Source organism: Ochotona curzoniae, unplaced genomic scaffold (genome assembly GCF_017591425.1).
Source record: "Ochotona curzoniae isolate NIBS_2020 unplaced genomic scaffold, NIBS_Ocur_1.0 contig_2321, whole genome shotgun sequence".
NCBI lineage: Eukaryota > Metazoa > Chordata > Mammalia > Lagomorpha > Ochotonidae > Ochotona > Ochotona curzoniae.
This window is the reverse complement of record NW_024465421.1, coordinates 6,640,684-6,660,874: the sequence shown is the minus strand read 5'-3', so window position 1 is coordinate 6,660,874 and position 20,191 is coordinate 6,640,684. Positions and strand designations below refer to the sequence as shown.

General features: G+C 51.9%; 1 protein-coding gene across 11 annotated transcripts in view; it reads left to right on the top strand.

Moving 5' to 3' along the window:
* The window catches only part of CUX1 (cut like homeobox 1), a 290,730-nt gene that overhangs the window by 137,537 nt on the left and 133,002 nt on the right, over window positions 1-20,191 (top strand). For 10 of the 11 annotated variants that reach the window (XM_040972859.1, XM_040972860.1, XM_040972857.1 and 7 more), the window contains one exon: window positions 9,976-10,023. The exons of the other annotated variant lie outside the window; for it this stretch is intronic. In XM_040972859.1, the coding sequence (XP_040828793.1) occupies window positions 9,976-10,023 (48 nt within the window). The remainder of the gene's footprint in view (window positions 1-9,975; window positions 10,024-20,191) is intronic. 11 annotated transcript variants of the gene reach the window in all.

Here is a 20,191-nt window from a genome sequence, read left to right as displayed (position 1 = left end):
ATATTCCATAAAGGTTGTGGCTTATAGATGGCAATACAGCACCTATAATCTGTAATGAACATTAGCATGTTGCTTTAGTTTTTCTCATTCCTTTGTTCGTAAATATTCCATATTTTAGAACAGGATTGTGGTTTTCCCAAGCAACCATACTGTTTATAGAGACGAAGGAATATAAAACATAGGATAGACTGGGAGGTTTTTCGCCAACACCTATTGTATTTAACATTCTCCCTGGAAGAAACATGAGTCATCTGGGTATGCATTAGCAGGTGCAATATTGACTGTCTTTATGGGTTGAGTGCATCCTAAAATGATGCCTGCTCTCTGCTGGCCCCACAGGTAGCTGGCCACATGGACTTTCTAGGGCCTGGCACTTCTGTCCTTGGGGAGCTGTTTCCTAAAGAGTGTGTTTGCTGTATTATCTAGAAGCAGAAGAGCAAGGAAGCCACATGTGGGTCCATACTTGACCCCTTCCATGCACCTGAGCACTAAAGTCATTCTTACCAGCCCTTCCCAAACCTTCTCTGAGTTGAGGAGCATCTCTCTCTCTCTCTCTCTCTTTCAAATTAGTTTAGTTAGGAATTAAAAGATATGTTTTATTTTGTGGCAAAATCATTTTCAACTCCACACACAGAAATTCCCGGCTAAACATTTCACATGGTCTCGGTGAGGACCACTCTAAGAACCATAGCCATAGCCCTGAAGGTTTATTCAGAAAAATGGCCTGGAAGAGTAATCTGAAACCAGACCTCAGGGAAAACCAGACTAAGAGAGAATCCAGTTTTCTCACTGTTGACACCACAGCAAGCCCCACCACCACCACCCGCACAGAAGCAACAGCATCCAGGAGGTGGGAGCTGGTGCCACCCACCCTTTCCCTTGGGGCAAGTGCAGGTGCCAGGAGGTGCTCTGGCTGTCCAGTCCCAGCAGCTTCCCATGTAGCATGCAGGTCCTCAACCTGGTCAAATGGCCTTTGCTTCCAGGCAACAAGCAGTTCTCCAGCCCAAGCTGAGAAAGTTCTGCGCAGCGTCTCATGGCAGTTTTGGACGCTCCCATCCTGGGCACTCCAGAGAGCTTGTGCTCCCATGTACCCCAGCTTTAGACACTGACTGCGCCGGGAAGGTGCCAGAGTGAGGGCATCATCACAGTGTTGAGGCGCTTCTAGAAAACTCCAGTGTATGTCCCTGAGAGCATGAGTGCAGAAAGCAGCAACGAATTGCATTTTGATCTCATGGACCACCCCCGTCCCAAAGCCCTGGAGGGAGCCCCAGGCCCTGAAGCCCTTCCTGGTGGGCTCTGCATGCTTCCCATCCATCTCCTGTGATGCCACTTCCTCCCTCGGTTCAGGCCTCTCCACACCTGGTATCTACCTTCCCCTCTGGCCCTAGCAGCAGCCTCCCACCCACATTCACACACCAACAGTTCATGTGCTTCACCCCACACACTGGCCTCTTGCTCAAGATTTCAGGGCCAGGGTGCCCTGACTCTGCCCTCGGTTGCCCCTGCTCACTGCTCTGCCCTGCCCTGCCCACTAACCCTGCCTTGCTGCCCCCAACTCTGCTCAGCCAACCCTTCCCGTGGCACCGCAGTCTGAGGCACAGCCACAAGGGCGAGACATCGTGCCAAGACGGAGAACATGTTTGAAAGGGAGCAAAGAAATGTAAATGGGAAGAAATTATAGCATGAGTGAGTTTATCCCTTTCAAGATAATCTTATTTAATAACCAAAAAACTCACAAAGATGTGCGTCTTATCCAGCTACAAAGGCAGCATGGCGGGTTATGTATTGTGGTAATTACATGTTTGGGGTTTCATTCCTCCTTTAAACTGGATTTCTATTTTTTTCCCAGAAAGTCAACCCCTGTAGAAAAAGACTATTCATTTATTTCATTGCTGGGTGGCCCATCCACTGTAAAAATAGGTCAGCAACGGTAATCTAAATTGACTGCTGATAAATAATTAAAAGTAATGGAATTTTCTCCAATCTGTGAACCAAAGTCTTTCAGAAATTGGCAGGACGTGCGCTCTGCCATTGTATGGGAAGGCATTTTTTATTTAACACTTTGGTCTAAAATGCCACTTGCAATTACCCTTGGCTCTCGTGGAGGCGAGAAGGAGTGTGGGCTCAACTATAGAAGGGAACGGAAGTCGTGGCCTCTGCCGGCGGCTGCGGGTGCAGAGATGGGACGTGAAACTCGAGAGAAGCCTCACTCTGGGGTTGAGTGTCACAGCCAGGCCGTCAAGCCCGTGTAGACCAGCTTGTTCTTTAAACCCCCTATGCATGTGTGGCCTGAACTCTTGAGGAGTGATAGCCATTTGGTGACACCCAGCAAATACATGCCAGTTTTCTTTCCCAGCCAGTTATGACTTGCATTGAAGCCACAGGACCTTCTATATAGGTGCTTCGGACACACATGCATAGCATCGGTTATTAGAAATGGCTTTGCTATTAGAAAGTAGGATGTTTCCTGCGGTCAGAAAGACTGGCTGGACCGTGTGCTCTACTAACAAGCCTGCCATCGTTGTGCTGCTGCAGAATCCTCAAGGTGGCCAGACAGAAAAACCAACATCCAAGTCTCTTTGGATGTAGATGGTAGAAAGGAGTCATTTTCTTCTTTTGAATAAGTATCTTGGCTGAAAAAAAGTCAGAGCACACTGTGTTACTTCTTGTGCTGATGTCCAGTGTAATAGATTTACTATGTCCTCTTACTTTTGTAAATAGTCAGCTTAGTTCCTGAAATTAAGCCTTTTGGCATCTCCCCCTCCTTTTTTTTTTTTTTTTTTAAACAAAAGCTCTTATTGGAAATGTCTTGGTTTTAAAGGAAATTCCACTCAGGTTGCCCCCACTGACGCCTGTGTCATCTGGAATGTGGGCTTTCCTACTTGGAGCCTGTAAAGAGCCCAGTGCCCGTGGCTACTCTCGGAGCCCCATTCTGTTTTCTAGAATGTGCTTCCAACAGGAGCAGAGCTTCTGTCTGGGGGCCCTTGCAGTGTGAGTGGTGGTAGCAGGTGGCATTAGGGACACCGCTGTGGAGACTTTGAGTTCTGGGCCAGCCACGCCACAGAAGAGTGGCAGGGAAGGGCTGAGTGGCAAGCTCCATTCCCCAGCATGCTCAGAGCACAGACTGAGGCTCAGTGGCCTCTGCTTTTCAAGCAGACATGTTCTGTGGGCCCAGCCAGAGATGTGTGGACTTGCCAGAACCCGAGGCATCACCACCTGGGGTCTCTCCATCTCCATCTCTTTCTATCTGAATTACCCACAAACCAAATGTTACTGATAATAACATTATTCGCGTCCTGCTCTGCCTGGCACTCCCCAGTGGGATCCCTGCACAGGGCCCGAGGTCCATCTTGTGATAGCTGGAGTTGTTCTGCAGGAGCAGGACAGCCAGGACACTCCCCCAGGGTCTCATGCCATGGGCAGGCCGGCAGATCCCATGACCCTGAGCTTTGTAGGGGCACTGGATGATGGTAGTAGTTTGGCCAAGTGGTTCTGGGGCAGTGATTGCAGTGAGCCAGCTGCCCCACTTTCTTGTTTGTGTGTGTGTGAGAGAGAGAGAGAGAGAGGTGGGGAGATTTGTTGAAGGCTTATTGTGGCTCAAGGTGAAACTGAGTTTTGAAAAAGCATATCTCAGACATGTAAAACCGCCTAGTGTCTGGTCCTCTTTGCATAGCGAACCCACATTCATGTCCTGTCTTATTCCCACCCAGCCCCTCCTCAGTCATTTGCTTTGATGCAGCAATCTTGATTCATCTGTAAATCATATTCCTAAGAAGCATGTCCCCTTGAAGGAAACACAACTGCAGTACCTTTCAACAGAGACCATATCGTGTAAAAACAAAGCACAGAATGAAACAAAAAATCATGGATCTGTTCACTTGGTGTCACTTCACGGCCAGCCGTGTGATGTCAGGTGTAGTACTTGGACTTGGCTTGGTTTTTTTTCCATGGTCACAACCACAGACCCAGAAGTGAAAAGGTGGCATTACGTCTCAGGGGAGCACAAGATAGTGGCTCATCTAGATTTGGTGGTGGCAGACTTCATGAAATACACCATGTCGTGATCTCCTTTGAATCTCCACCTACACTGTTTTCAAATCCTTTTCTTGCTTTGGGCATAAGACTTGATGGAGAGCCAGAGATTGGGAAAAGCATGTGCAGGTCACACCTTACCAGCCACTTCAGGCCTGAGTATGCTCTAGGCTTTGAAACCTGAATCATCAGATACGTCAGAAGTGGAGACCACACCATGCCTCAGATGATGGATCTGTCATTTCTGCCTGGATTTGTCCACTCCCTCTAACCATTCCTCACCCAGAGGTAATGCAGCTAACATGCACTGGGACCATAGGGGAAAGATCAGGACAGCACCCTGGGCTGGGTGCTGTCTGCAGTGACAAATGACACCCAAGATGGCCCCCAAGGTCACACTTCCTGTACCAGGGGCAAGGGTGGTTTTTGCTACCCTGAGAGAATCACAGAACAGAGACTTGGTGGCATGGCCCCACTCAGACTCCTCTACCCTTCCTTCACAGGTTATGGAGGAAGCCATTTTGTCACCAAAGATGAGGACAAGGTTCCCCTGAGATGGCTGCCAGTCTAATGTCCCCCAAGCCATTCTCCAGAAACACACCTGCATTCCTATAGACTAAAAATACAAGGGTATTTAGTGCCTTAGCATGGCGCCTAGGAAAACAGAGTGTCACGTAGTTTTAACACAGAGCTATGTGATCCCTCTGAAGATGTGTTTGTAGTTCCTGGCCTTCTTGTGTCTACATGTGGTGTCTGTGCCATCAGCTCCTTGTCCTTCCCGGCATCCTGTGGCCCATGAGGCCGTGACGCAGGATGACTTCACAGTGGTGTCTCATAGGCCCCAGCTGTGAATCGGCAGCAGGTGGCTTTGGAATATATAGCCTTGCCTGGGGCAATGTGGAGGGGGCATCCTGCGAGTAGGAGTATCAGGCCCTGAAGAGGGCATGGAACTTTCTTGAGATGTCCTCAGGTGCCCTAAGTGGACAGGAAGCTGAGGTTCACAGCGTGAGATCCAGCCTGTATATTTGGGGGGACTCCCATAGGTCCCTACTGTCCGTGACAGCTACACACCATGTGCTAATGTTGTGTTTCTGCCTCCATTTCACTTGGAAGTCAGAAAGGCCTTGACCATTTGCAATACTAGAATGTTCCACCAGGACGTTTTGTGGTCCTGTTTTCTGATCCACCAAGTGCATTGTGAATGAGCTGCGTGGAGAACAGTGCCAATGGCACTGCCACATCAATGTCCCCACCTCTAGGCTCGGGGAGGGCAGGTGGCCACGAGATGTGTGGTCTTGGCCAGCATACAGCTGACATTAATAGCCCCAAAGACAGGGCTTTCCACAGGGTGACGTCTCAGTCACTTCTTTGTTCTATAGCCGGTACAGCCTTCAAGACAGCACCAAATACCCGACAGCCAAGTAGCCAAGTGACATGTGCAGCCCTGAGTTACTGTGAGTGTCGTCTCGAAGCAGGCCTCAATCGCCCACTCCACCCGCGTGTCACTGAAGCTTTTGATGAGCTTGGACTTCCCCTCCCCCCCTTGCTCCGGCTGCGGTGTGGAGAAGGGTGCACGGAGGCCCAGAGCCATGCTGGGCACGGGTTCAGGGACCATGCAGTCGGCCAAAGGCACTCTGTTCTCAAAAGCTCATCAATCACGTCCTGTCCTCGCGGCGTGGCCACAGAAAGTCCCCGGGGTCGACGCTGAACATCCTTGGAGCCCGCTCCTTAGCCTCCGCACAGAACTGGGCAGCGTTTGCAGCCAGCAGAGTTGCATAAGGAATTTCTCAAGCTGCCAAAAATAAAATTAGAATGAGTGATTTTTAGCTGGTGACTTGGAGTACATATGTCCCCATTTGGAGTCTGATGTGAGTGTGTAGTGAATTTTTTCCCCCTCTTCAGCTGTCCTCAAATATGAAGGGGATGCAAAAAAAATAAGTTTGTGGGGAAAATGGAATTTAAAGATCTTTATTTTGGGTGCAGAAACAGTTTGAAAGCTACACGTAGTTTTTTTTTTTTCCACAGTACGCTTTTGCTGTGAACTTTTTAAAGACCCTTTAATACATGGATTCAGAAGTATTTGCACCAAAAGAAGCTCACCTTGTAATTCCATGTGGCAAGAACACTCTGGGGGGTGTGTGTGTGTATACAGATACACTCACCCATCTCTATCAAAAAGACCATTTCCATGAGTCTGTGAGGCGATGCAAAGCCATTCAGAGAAATGAGGTAGAAGATGCCATGAGTGGGGAGGTGAACAGACGGCTTAGCTCCCCGGTGTGCTGGAACTGTGCTGGAATATGGGAATCCACATGCTTCTGTTTCCCATGCATCCCAAACCTGGAGTTCTTGGGTCTTGCATTCAGTGGGCTGGTGGGATACGGCAGGGAAGCCTGGTTAAGATGCTTGAGCCCCAGGGCACCTGGGCTCAACCCCTGGATGCCTCCACCGAGCTGCCTCAGCTTCCCCTCCAGCACTGCGCTTTCAGATTCCTCACTTCCATCAGTTTTCTCATCCCTTGGTCTCTCCAACCTTACTGTTTGTCTGAGCCTTGGTTAAGCCTTCTCCCAAGTGTTACCTGTGTCCCCTCTCCCATGTGTTATCCCCATGCCCACATACCTGGCCAAGGAGACCGAGTCCTTTACAGAATAGTCTCGTGGTGTGGGCTTTGGGAAGAGCTGGGCATGCTGACTCCTGGGGCTATGTGGCCCCGGGCAGATTCCCTTTCCCCTCTGAGCATCACTGTCCAGCATTGGTGATGGTGAACTGTGTACATTGATCCCTCAGGCCGGCAGTTTCATGGTGGAAAGCAAATCCTATGCCCAACCAGGGCGGGCACCCAGGACATGGCAACTGCCCTTGGCTCCTGTCTCAGGACACACGCGGGCCCCATCTGCCACCTTCTCTCTCCCTCCTGTTCTCTGCTTGCTGGCTTCTCGGAACTCATCCCACACTCACTGCAGGCCTTCACCATTGGTCTGTTCCACGCTCACTCCCTGCCACGTGCTCAGGCTCCTAGTAGAACCTCCAAGTTCAAAGATACTCCCCAGCTGCTAAGCCAGCGGCTGCTGTCCTCAGCCTGTGGCTGCATTTTCCGGCTTGAAGCTCCCTCCTCTTGTCTTAAATTCTGCTGGCTCTCCTACTTCTCTTGCTGCCCATCCATTCACCCCCACAACCTCCCTGCTGCTCAACTCCCAGGAAAGCCATGGTTGGGGGTGCCTCTCTTAGCCCTCAGCTCCCAGGATGACGACAACGGAGCCATTTGACACGGGGCTGAAGTGTGACGTACAAGCCAGACCACAAAGACATCATCCTGAAAAAGAACATAAAATGACCCTTTGGTAGTTTTTGTACTGATTACATGTGAAAGGACATTTTGGCCGTATTGAGCTAAATGAAATGAAAATTAATTTCATGTGTTTTCCCTATGGGTTTTCATACAGCTGTCAGGAAGTGTGAAGTTGTTGGCCTGGCTGGCCCGGCCTCATTGGGCAGGGCCTGTCTGGGAACATGGGCCCCACCCCTGCCGGCTCTTCTGTGGGAGTTGGGGAACCCTGTAGCCCCTTTTCTGGCTCCAGGCACTCTCTAGGAGACATCCAGCTACTACTTGTACTTTTACTGACTTGCTCACGCATCCAGCCTGTGTCTTCTGAGCGTCCCCTTGGATCACAACCCTGTTGTAGCCAAAAAGAGTTGGAGACAGAGGCTCTCCAAGTGCAGCCCAAGGTCAGGCTGGCTCTCTTGGCAGCATGACAGGGCAGTGGTCATGGTCTCTACTGATTGGGGCACCGTATACCCCATCACTAGTACCCAGGTGCCACCTGATGTGGCGTGGGGGCTCAGCCTCTCTGCTCCCCGGCTGGGGAGGGCCTGGAAGGAGGCCCCACACATTCCCTGAAGTCAGATGTGTCATTGGGGTTATTTTAGTCCTCACAACATATACTGTTAAAAATAAGAAGCCTGCATGTCTGTAGCCTCTCCTGGCTTGCGTGTCAGTGTTGGGGAACCGGGCCTGGCTATGTGCCCAGCTCCCGAGCTAGGGACAGTTGCGGCTGTGGCTTCCCCACCCATCTTTACTGGTAATTACTTGGGCACCTGTAGTTAGTGAGAGCCCAACCTGGGTAATACAGCAAGGCCTCATGAACCAGGCATTTTCCAACAAAGTCAGCCTTTCTGGAAAACGAACAGCAAATTAACATCTATCATCTTGGGCTGCAGTTTGTAACCAAAACAGCTGAGGGCCAGGGAGATAAGCAGAGCAGGCTGAGCCCTTAGCAGGCAGGGGGCTCTGTTTCCCCTCTGCTTTTCATTGAAGGCCAGGCTTCTGCCACACTCCCACCCACCAGGCACACTGTCCCTTATTGGCCCCTCCTATGCACTTATCTTCAGTGATCAGGATTCTAGCAAAAAGGTGTGACTTATGATGATTCCAGAGTGGACTCTGGGGAAGGTATTGCAGTACAGAAGTCAAGCTTCTCCTTGGGGCAGGTGCATTCTACATCAGAGTGCTTGGGTTCGAGTCCCACCTCTGCTGATGCAGCATCCTGCTTATGTGCACGCTGAGGGGCAGCCCCTGATGGCTCCTGTCATCCATATGGGAGACCCAGCCAGAGTTCCAGGCTCCTGGCTTCAGCTCCACCTAGCCTGGCCCTGGCTATTAGGGCCATTTGGGGAGTGAACCAGTAAATGGATGATCTCTCCAGGTGTTTGGGTCATTCTACCTTAATAATCCTGGAGAGGAAAAAGGGCCCTGATGCCTTAGCGCTTCACCCCCAAATCATGCAAAGCCTTGGGTAGTACAGAATGCCCGGACCCTTTCTCTGGCACTGCAGGGGCCTGGCCAGCTTGCTGGGGCTCAGCATGGAGAGGACTGTGGTTGAGGTGTCTGACTGTAGGCTGGGGCACTTGGCCCAGGACTGCCCTTGCTGCTCAAGAGAACCCTTGCATTGATTGTCCATAGTGCTTTGTGTTTGGAATCCCTTGAAACTTGCTCCCCGGCCTGTGTTCTTGCAGGCTGAGACCCTAGATTGGGGGAGAGAAGCCAAGGTCCTCCGTTGCCCAGGAATAGCTAACAGACCAAGCGCAGGTGCACCAGGAGCTGGCTCTCTGGCTCCTCCCAGTTCTGCCTTGTCCCCAGCTCGCCTGCTGCCCCTATCTGGGAAGAGACTCCCTATCCCCGCCTTTGAACGCAGTCTTCTCTCATGATCCTCATGGAATTGGGCTTCATTTGCCAGAAAAACCCGTTTGCCTTCTTCCTGGCTTTATGGTTGGACATAGAGGTGTCTGTCTTTGTCGACATGGACTAACTACCCCTGATGTGTACACCTAGGGCAGCCTTGGCCTTGTCCCAGACTTACACAATTTGAACTGGGCCATTAGCTTTTGCTCAGGAGGGGGAAAAAAAATCATTTCTATGCCTAAACTCTCAGAAAGGAAATTGGCTTGTTTGACGCACTTTCTTGTTTGCTTGATTTTAAGTAAAACAATCTCTAAGAGATCTGACATACCTGTCAGCTGCCCCAGTGTTGTGAAACAGGTATTGGTTGCTGGCTTGGGTGAAACTCCCACACAGCCTAAATCTCCCGTTAGAGCCCCCCAATAGCCACTAAAATACAGCGTGGAAGTTTACTGTTGAACCTGTGCCACAGTGTGCATTTCTAGGCAGCTTAAAGCAACAGCAGCAGAAGGCTAGGTCTGTAGCACATTGAAATTGAGGCACACACATGGCCCCTGCCCGTCCTCCACCTCAAGTCGGCTCAGATGCCAGATAACCTGCTCGGCTGGTCAGGGGTCAGGCCGTACGGAGAACAGGAGAGGTCCTGGCCTCACTTTGGGCTAGGGCAGTGAGCACGGGCTGCACAGCCATTCCGAAGAAGCTTAACCCGTGTCTCCCTTCTCTTTCCTCCCCAATGGCTGCTTCCTGCCCCGCCTCTCTGGCTCCAGGATCTGCGCAAGCAGGTAGCACCACTGCTGAAGAGCTTCCAGGGCGAGGTAAGCCTACCAGTTTCTGTACTCTTCCCAACCCCCTCCATGGGTCACCTGGACCAGTGGTGGTGCAGCACATTTGAACCCAGGTCTGGCTGCACCAAACCTGCGTCCCACACTTTGCACTTGCCAGTGAGGTCTCTGCCTCAGCCCCAGGGCCCTGGGGAAAGATGCCTGCCTAGAAAGAGAGTCGTGTTAGAATGTCAGGCTGTGCTATGGACACAGAGGGAATGCATCCCTCAGGCTGCCACCATCATGAGGACACCACTGGGGGATGGGTGACAGGGGTCGTGTTGTGGGGGAGGGGAGGGAGAATATCAGGATCCCATGTGACTCCGAGCAAGAGCTTCAGGAGGATATTGGGACCCACCATAAGGGAATGGTTTTCTTTGGATCTTTCCAGAAGAGAGCTGAACAGGCTGGCAGAGAGATGAGGTGCCCATCCTGGTTCCCCATATAATTGGAGAGCCTACATCCCTCAGGGGAGCAGGGCTACAGGTAGCTGGTACTAAAGCCCCCTCCCAGTGCTTTGTGAAGAAATTCCATGAATTTCAGAAACCCAGGTGCTGTATCATTAGAGGTTATCACTGTTGCCTCCAGCCACTCCTGTTGGAACAGCACCAGGCAGAAGAGCAAAAGGAAGGAGTCTGAATATGGAAGCCACGTTGGCCCATCCTTAGGAATTTTATGTTCTCACAGGTACCCAAACCAAAGAGGACACAGGGACAGGGGAACAGGGCAGGGACAGGGAAAGTGAGCCAGGGCCAAGGGACCCAGTCTGAAGACACAGGTCCGAAGATGCCAGGTTCCCAGGCCAGAGCTCCATAGTGGCTGGGCTGCCCTTTTCCAAGTTTATCACAGAGGGTAGACAAGAATACTGTGGCGGGAGGCCACAGTGGAGGGCCAGGGCGTTGTTTTTAAAGATATGTTTATTTATTTGAAAGCCAGAGTTAAGAGGCTAGGGAATGAGAGGAAGAGATAGAGGTTCCATCTGCTGGTTCACTCCCCCAACCCCTATGGCCTGAGCCATTAGCAGGGAGCTGGATTGGAAGTGAAATGGTTGGGACAAACTGGGACCCATGTGATATGCTCATGTTGCAGGTTGTGGTTTTACCTACTGTGCCGCAACACCGGCCCCAAAGGTCTGGAATACTCTAAGATCATTGTAGAAAGAGGAAGGCAGCAATGGTTGGAGATGAGGGCCGAGGCTTCTAGAAGGCAAAGCCGTCTCATCTCTGCTAAAATATCCCACCTCCACGGGGCCCATGTGCTCCACCCAGGAGGAAACAGGCAGACATCCACCCCCATCCCAGATCCCGCTGTGCTGGTGTGGCCTTGTCTTTTTGCTTCCTGTGTACACCTGTGTACGTTGGCCTATTCCTTCATCTGTTTGGCAGCTTTTGAGGGACCTCTAGGCACAGGGGTCCTCCCGCTGCCAGTGCTCAGGGTGTCTGTGGATATCTGCCTGTTTGCCTTCCTCCCTGCAGAGATTCAAAGTTACATGAAAATAGAACAGCACCTGCACCCATGCTCGCCCTGTAGGAATGCGTGGAGCTTGCACAGGTTGCTTCTTTGAATTCCCCTAAAGAAAAAGAATACCCACCTAAAGCAGGTGTTTCTCAGTCAGCCAGGAGCGCACCTTGGACTTGAGCATGCCCACAGGAGCCTGCAGTGGCGGAGGCTTGTGTTGTACTGGGAACAATGACCTGCCCTGGGGCCAGGGAGGCAGGGAGCTCTCCCGCTGCCCAAAGCTCAGCTCCTTCACTCCCCTCAGTCTCCATGAGCCTCTGCCTGGGCCTTTATCACTGTCACTCCAACCCAGCCAGCTCTGGCCTTGTCTGCCTCTAAGCCTCTGCCCACTGAGTCCCATCCCCTCCACTGTAGCAGGCCAACTTCCTCTTGGCTTCTCTCTCCAAGAAGGTTCCATCTCCTCGCTAAATACCTCCACCCACCTTAGCGTCTGTTACCGCCTCTGAGAGCCACTTGGGGAGTGAGCCATCAAATGGAGGATCTATCTCTCCTCTTCTCTGTATATCTGCCTTCCAACAAAAATAAATAAATCTTTAAAAAAAGAAAAAGAACAACAGAAGGGAGTGAAGTTCCAGACTGCAACCCTGTTCTAGGGTTGTCCTGGGAGAAGCAAGAGCTGGTGGGGGAAGCAGACCATGGGGAACAGTGGTCCTCCTGGAGGAGCAGCATGGCAGGGCAGGGTGTCTCAGAAGTCCTAGAGGCTCTCCTCAGGCAGGTGTTGCTTCCCCAGGAGCCACCGTGTGTCAGCCTCTGCTAGCTTCTGGATTGTTCCCCCTCGGCATCCCTACTAGCTTGAGTAGGTTGTATTCTGAGACATAGACCGAAGTGGGGGAAGTGTTAGCCAAGCCTCTCTGGTGCTGCCCTAACCCTGGTTTGGTTCCCATCACTCCGGAGCCCTGCAGCCACCATCTCCCCTTCCGCCAAAAGCTTTACCTTGAGACATTTTCTCTCTTGGTGTCTGTGGTTTCCTTTTCTTCTCTATCTATTGGGGTTTTTTTTCTCTCTCCACGGACAATTTTTTAAGCAATAATTGATATGTAAGTTTTGTGTATTTGGTATATATGATATGACATTTGATACTTGTATACATTATGAAATGATTCCCAGTCAGGCCAGCTGAGGGTCTATCACCTCCTGCGGTTACCGTGTGTGTGTGTGTGTGTGTGTGTGTGTGTGTGTGTGTGTGTGTGTGTGTGTGTGGTGAGAACCCTTAAGAGGCATTCTCAGTGAATTTCATGTTGTCATCACTGTCGTTATTAGCTGAGTCGTCATGCTGGGCCTTGGGTCCACAGGATTACCCTCCTGGGAACTTTTCCAGAATCCGCAGTTACATGACGTTGGAGCTGTTTGCCTTTCTGTGTGCGCTGCGCTCATCCATGCTGTCACGTGTGGCAGGGTCACCCCCTTGTTGAAGGTTAAGTAATACTCCGCTGTGTGCACACACCATGTCTCCTTTGCCTAGGGGTTGTCATTGGGTGTGGAGGTCATTTGTGAACCTCAGCTGTTGTGAGTAATGTTGTGATGAATGTGGGAGTGTAGACAGCCTGTAACAGTTCTGACGTCACATCCATGGGATGTGTACCAAGAAGTGGCTGGGTCACATGGGTGACTTGCTTTGTCATTTTTGCAGAACCTCCACACTGTTCTCCACCATGGCTTATTTACCTCGCCATCAGTGGAGCAGGAAGGTTGGAGTCAGTTCCTTTTCCCCACATCCTCACCAACATTTGTCTTCTTCTTTTTTTTTTTTTTTAAGATTTATTTATTTCTTACTGGAAAGGCAGATTTACATAGAGAAACTACAGAAAGATCTTTCATCCACTGGCTCACTCCCCAAGTGGCTGCAATGGCCACAGCCAAACCAATCCAAAACCAGGAGCTAGGAGCTTCTTCCAGATCTCCCATGTGCATGCAGGTTCCCAAGGCTTTGGGCCTTCCTCTACTGCTTTCCCATGGCACAAGCAGGGAGCGGGATGGAAGTGGAGCAGATGGGACATGAGCCAGTGCCAATGTGGGATCCTGGTGCTTAGAGGTAGAGGATTAGCTCTCATTGTCTTATTTGGCCTTTCTCTGATAGTTACTGACATTGAGCACTGCTGTGGTTGGTTTGGTTGACTATTGTTGTTTTAAAGAACTGATTGTGTTTCTTTGAAAGACACAGAAGAGAGTGAAAGCCATCAACTGGTTCATTTGCCCAAAAGGCCACCACATTTGGGTCTGGGCCAGGCTGAAGCCAGGAACCTGGAACTCCATCTCCATCTCCAATGTGGGTGGTAGGAGGTAGGAACCCAGGCACTTGGGCCATCCTCTGCTGGTGCCCCAGGTGCATTAGTGGGAAGCTGGATCATAAGTGGAGCAACCTGGGCTTGAACTGGTGCTCATATGGGATGCTGGTGTTGCACATGCTGGTTTCACCTGTTGTGCCCATTAACAACCAGCTCCTGAGCAGCATTCCCATGTACCCATTGGCTGTATGTACGGCTCCCTTTGAGAAACATCTAGATAAAGTGCTTTTCATTGAATTTTGTTTATTTGAAAGATAAAGACAAATAGGAAGAGACAGAGATCTGCTGGGCCACTTCCCAAATGTCTGTAGTGGCTAGGGCTGGGCCAGGCTGCAGCGGGGAGCCGGGACTCCATCCAGGTCTCCTGCGTGGATGCAGGGACCCAACTGCTTGGGCTTTTGCCTGCTTCCCCCCAGAGGGCACATTAGCAGGAAGTAGGTTTGGGAGCCAATTTCAGGTGTCCCAAGGGACATCTTCAGTATTGTGCCAAACGCCCTCTTGGCTCAGTTTTGGGGTTGTTTGAGTTGTTGACCCTCACCTTCCTTGGGCCCTGCCACCCTACCAGATTCCCCTGAGCCCCCAAGGCCCATGTATTGTCTTGGGTTTCAGGCTCAATGTCTTTGCTCCCAGTGAGCTGCTAAGAGGTCACCTTAGCAGGATCTCCCCTTCCCTTATCACTTGCCCACCATGCTTGAGAACTTGCTGGGTTCTGTGCCACAGACTCCACATTCTGTTCTCAGAGATCCACCCACCACAAGGCTGCTCCCTGCCAAGGGCCATGAGAGCCGCCTTGGGGTTTGGTAGCCACATCCCTAGAAGGGGACCGGGGAGTGAACCGGGCACCCTGGGGATTGGCTGGAACACATGGGGAGGCTTCCCAGGTCCTGCATGACCTGCCCTCCTGACCCCCGCTCCAGCCCAGCCACCCTCCAGCCCCCTTGTGCTGGCCTTGTCTGTGGTGGTCTCAGTGGTGATGGGAGTGGTGTGCTTTCAGGATCTTCCAGTGAAACCCCAAGGCCTTCAGGGCTGCAGTGCCTTCCTGTAGGTTCGCCCCATGATGGCTCAATTAGGGGAGCAGTAGGACTGTGGTTCAATATTCAGGCCAGCGTTGTAATTGGAAACACATTGGCCGCTGCGAAGCTGCAGCTGGTTTGGTTCTGCTCATGCAGAAAAGGATATAACCTTGCATAACATAGGAAATGAACGGTTGAGAGAGAAGCCAAATTCAATTTCAGTCAGATATGTTGAGGCCGAGTCCATGATCTATGGAAGCCAGGGCAGGGGCCGCGCGCATGTGGAAAGGCGCGCACTCAGCAGTCTATTAATCACGGCCGCCCGCCCGGCACTGCGCCGCCACCGCCGCCGCTGGGGGGGCTCCCGCCGCGCCCGCGCGCCCTCCTCCGCGGGGCTGGAGCCTGGCCAAGCCCTCCAGAAGTTAACCTCTTAAAGACCCGGAGCCGCTTTCTGTTGAATAAATGTAATTTTGTGGTCAGAAATAAATGCTTGTGATGTAGCAGGAGCTTTGAAAACAACGGCGAGCCAAAGCTATTACAAATTGCTCTGTGTTGGGGAAGTCAACAGCAGACGGCCAAATGCCGCGTGCACGCCAAATTGATTTCGGCCCAGAGCTCTACAGCTATTCAATAAAAGTCCTATTAAACCATTGTATGTAATGAACAATCCAGAGCAAATCTAATATTTTCAGCGGATAATTATTTTTAACATCCTCCCGGTAACCGTCAGTAGATTTCTTGGCTGTTTACAGCGCCCCCGGGTGGGGCGGACCTTCCCAGCTGTTAACTCAGCTTTGCCAGCCGGTGGTTGGCTTTGGGGGGAGAGCGTGGGGGGGGGGGTAGGGAAACCAGCAGTAGACCTCCAGCTGTGCGGATGGTTCCCCCAAACACGCGGCTGTGGAATTGGGGATGCCAGCAGCAGCAGCGGGCTTGAGGCCAGGCCCGCCTGCTCCTGGGGAAGCCTGCGCGGGGTTCCTGGTGTCTCCCGGTTCCTGGCACAGAGTAGGCGCTGGAGAGAAGTTGTTGGAATTGCTCTGATTTTGTTGGAATGGAGAAGAAGTCTAAAACGCTGTAGAATAACTTAGGAGGGACAAATGCTGGCGAGATTGTCTGAGCTTTTCGGACCAGTCCTATGGGATGGAGGCACTGTGGCAAACCCAGTACCCCAGATATCCAGGAGGCCCTGCGTTGGGCCGTGTCACTGCTGTGCCCTGACAGCCAGGGAGGCTGACTCCATGTCAGGAAAAACCTCATCTCAGTCAATTCCCAGGTCATCGTGCTGCAGCCAAATGGTCTTTCCCTCAGCTACTCCACCAACGTGGTCCTGGTGGTCACCTCGCCACACTGGATTGTGCCTCTATATCCCACACCACCCTACTGCCTTCTGGACGTGAGTTTCCTGGGGACCAGAACTCACACTCTTCACTAAACAAATAGACTCTGGTGTGTGATGATGGATCAGCTAGTGGAGGCACAGTTTGGATGGAGTTTTTAGTGCTTGCCAGTCTGTATCTCCACATGGCCCAGTGCTTGGCACCTGGTATATTTTCAACATATGGTACACAGCTGGGTAGGCAGGTTGGTAGATGGAGATGAAAGGGGGATGGCTGTATGCCTGAAGGGATGGATGGATGGATGAGAGTGGGTGAGTAGATAAGGCTGAATAGGTAAGGATTGGTGACAGAAATGGGTGAGTGGAGGAGGATGGGTTGATTAATGGGTAAGGATGTATGGATGGGTAGATACGGCTGCGTGGATGGGGACAGGTAGATGGATGTGAACAATAGGGCAGTATATTTACACGATCAACAGAGGTAGTATTTGTAAGAAGACACTGATTCTTAATAGCTTCTCTTGCCCCTCCTCCATATTAAAATCATCCAGTTTGCAATGCCCAGTTATACAGTGTTGATTTGATTGTCATAAAATTTAAATGATGAGGTGTTTTATTCTCTGCAGCTCCACATTCCCTTGGGAAAAGTTCACCTGAATGTTAATTAGATTGCACCAGCGTTCCCCCGGTTGCGTGCAAACTGACCCTACAGACCAGGTGACTAAAAGCAGAGCTGTATTCATGGGTGTGTGAGCCTGAGGGCTGGGCACAAGGCAGCTGGTGGGGAACAACAGAGAAACCAAGGTGCTGGGGTGCCCCAGTGCAGAGGGCTCCACCCTGCACCTACTTTCCACCAGCTCCTTTTGTCAGTCATTATCTGCCCGACATCTTACATTCATCAGGCACCATTTCCACAACCCCACAGAGCCTGCCACAGCAATCAGAAGTGACCCGTCAGAGGGACAGCATGGGGGCCTGCAGGGACCGTCCATGGCCCCCAGCTCCAGGCTCTTGGCCCTGCCCCCCTCCAGCATCTCCTGGCCCAGCCCTGGAGTCTGTGAATTCCTCCAGAAGTCCCCCTGTTGTCACACACTTGCCCCCTCCAGCAAGCCTGTCCAGATGGAAGGCGACTCACTGGGTCACACTTGTGCCAGCCACCTGTATAGACCAGCCTCCCACCAGTCCTGCAAGATGGGAAGTGGACAGGGTCTTTATGATGGGATAGGGGGGCAGTACCACGCTCACTTGTCGTGCTCCTTGCCCCCTCTGTGTGGAAGTGACAGTGAGAAGTGTTGAAGGCATCTGAGCTGTGTGTGTATGTACAGGCCCTGTGCCTTCAGGTGCATCTCCTGAGCTTTCTTAACTCTTGCAAGTTGCTGCCTCCTGGCGGGCACCCAGTCCCCATTGTCCAGGTCTTTGCTGCTCAAGGCTGCCTCTGGCCTCAACCTTGACCTTTCTCTCAGGTCCCATCCTAGTACCTCGAGAGGCAGAACTGGGACAGCATTAGAAATGGAGCTGTCTCAGGAAACAGCTTATCCTGGAACCCAGTGCCTCGTGGGCAGCTCTTCTCTTCTACTTCTCCCTACCTTGGTGTAGGGGGAGCTTGGCTTTTGTTTGTCTCACTTCATCTGCCCAGTAGCCCAGCCCAGAGCACATTCAGAATCCCATCTAGAAAGAGGAACTAACAAGCCCAGAGAGGTCAAGCCACTTGACTGAAGCCACAGATCTTGCCAGCCTCCGAGCGAAAACACAGATCACGTGGCCTGTGCTTACTCTAGGCAGCTTGGAAATGTGATGAACCTTCTCCCAAAGGCAGAGACCAGGAGGGGGAAGCCCAGGAGATCCTGCCTCTGCTACAGTACAACCAGAAGAGAGAGATGCACTGGGGCCCCAGAGACTTTTAGGCCTGCTGTTGGGGGACTTGGGAGGGCATGTGTAACCCAGAAGCACGGCCCTGGCATCATCTGAGCACATGTTCCTTGCAAAACAGAAGAGCAGCGCCATCACCAGGGACAGAGCATGCATGCTCCCGCAGTTGCTGGGCACAGGTCTGGTAGATTGTTTCCAGCACTGTGGGTGGGAAGTGACCACCATGGGCTGGGCCAGGTTTCCAGCGCTGTGGGTGGGAAGTCACTAACACGGGCCAGGGCCCCTCAGGGGTGCCAGAATGGACACATGGAGTGTGAGCAGTGCTCTCCTCTCTGCATCCTGACTACTGGCTTCTCACCTGGAGTAGCAGGAGAAAAACCCCAACAAGTCACAACTTTGAAGTGAGTTCTGGATAGTTGTTTGTTCTCTCCCCGAGGGTGACTTGGGCTGAATCATTGCGGCCTCCCTCATTTGTAGAATGGAAAGGTCACCCTGGCACAGTAGAGACGGGGTGTGTGTGTGTGTGTGTGTGTGTGTGTAGCATACATGAATACACACCATTACACCTACTTCCTGAGGAGAATCGCTTCGGTCAGCCGCATACCACACTTATCTACAGCCATGGTCGCAAAGATGATGGAAGAACTAGGAAATTCCTGCTCCTTGGCGATGTTGGGGCTGGCCTCAGGTTACCTGCAAGGTGTTGTGTTTGCAGCGGTGCCCATGTAAGCAGACCTGTGCTTCCAGCTGCATAAAAGTATGACATATGGGTGGGTGTGTAAACAACACGTGGCTCTGTTGGAAGGTCTGAGTGTGAAAGCATTGTCTGGGTGCATGGTGACTCTAGTCATTGATCCCAGAGTGCTCTCAATCCTGGTGTGTGTCCAACAGCGGTGTTCCCCTAGGGCTCTATCACCATCCACCTGCCCCCTCGGTGCTCCCTGGGTAGCCACATCTAGGCTGATGGTTTTAAATCTCAGCCTCTGTCTCCGGAGAGAACCAGCCGCCATTGGCACTGACAGCAACCCCAGGAGGGACTGTGTCCACAACGAACCCTGAGACCTGTCTTCCCAGCCTCCCTGGCTGGGTCCCCTGCTTCCTACGCTGCTCTCTCTACTTCCTGTGGAGTCCCTGTTCTGTCCAGAATGCTCCCTTTTGTTACTTCCTGGCTGATATCGTCAGGGATGCCCGAGATCTCCCAGCACACAGCCCCTCCACCCCTGACCTCTGCTCACTTCTTCACCCTGAAAGCCTGGCAGAGCCCTGTGAATCTAGACAGACTGCTGTGTCTGAGGGGGCCCTCGGCGTGTCTGCACACCTTTGTCTACTTCAGCACTTACCCAAGTGTACGAAAACATGGGATTCGGGGCCCTGCGTGGTGGCGCAAGTGGTTAAGGTCCTCGCCTTGCACGCCCGGGATCCCATATGGGCGCCGGTTCTATCCCGGAGGCCCCGCTTCCCTTCCAGCTCCCTGCCTGTGGCCCAGGAAAGCAGTCGATGACCGCCCAAAGCTTTGGGACCCGCAGCCACGTGGGAGACCCGGAAGAGGCTCCTGGCTTTGGACCGGCATAGCATCCATTGCTCTCACTTGGGGAAAGAATCATCGGACAGAAGATCTTCCTCTCTGCCTCTCCTCTCTGTATATCCGCCTTTCCAATAAAAAAAAAATAGTAAAAATACATCTTTAAAAAAATTTTTTTAAATAAAAATATAACATGGGATCCAGAGCCAGATTCTGTCCTGTCCTACCGTATGCGTAGATTCTTTAAAAACAAAAGATGGTGTGTCTCTGTGTATGGATGTTTGCAAAGGCATAGAATCATCTGGAAGGATGCACAAGAGTACCCTGAGCTAACCAGGCAGGTGGTGACAGGCGGGCATGCATGAAAAGGAGACACACTTGCCGCCATACTCTTTGTGTTCTCCTTTCCGTGTGTGAGCAGTTGCTCATGCCATCGTCCCCATTTGCAGGCTCTCGCCCCCACCCTGGCCCCAGCAGCTGCCAACCAGCACCCTCCCCCTTTCCCTGGCCCAGCAGCCACAGCCGTCTGTATAAACCTGGCCTGAGACGAAGTCACTGTGCCATGTGGGAGCTTCCCCGTCGCTGGCTTCTGTCACTTAGATTGCTGTCAGAATTTACCTCT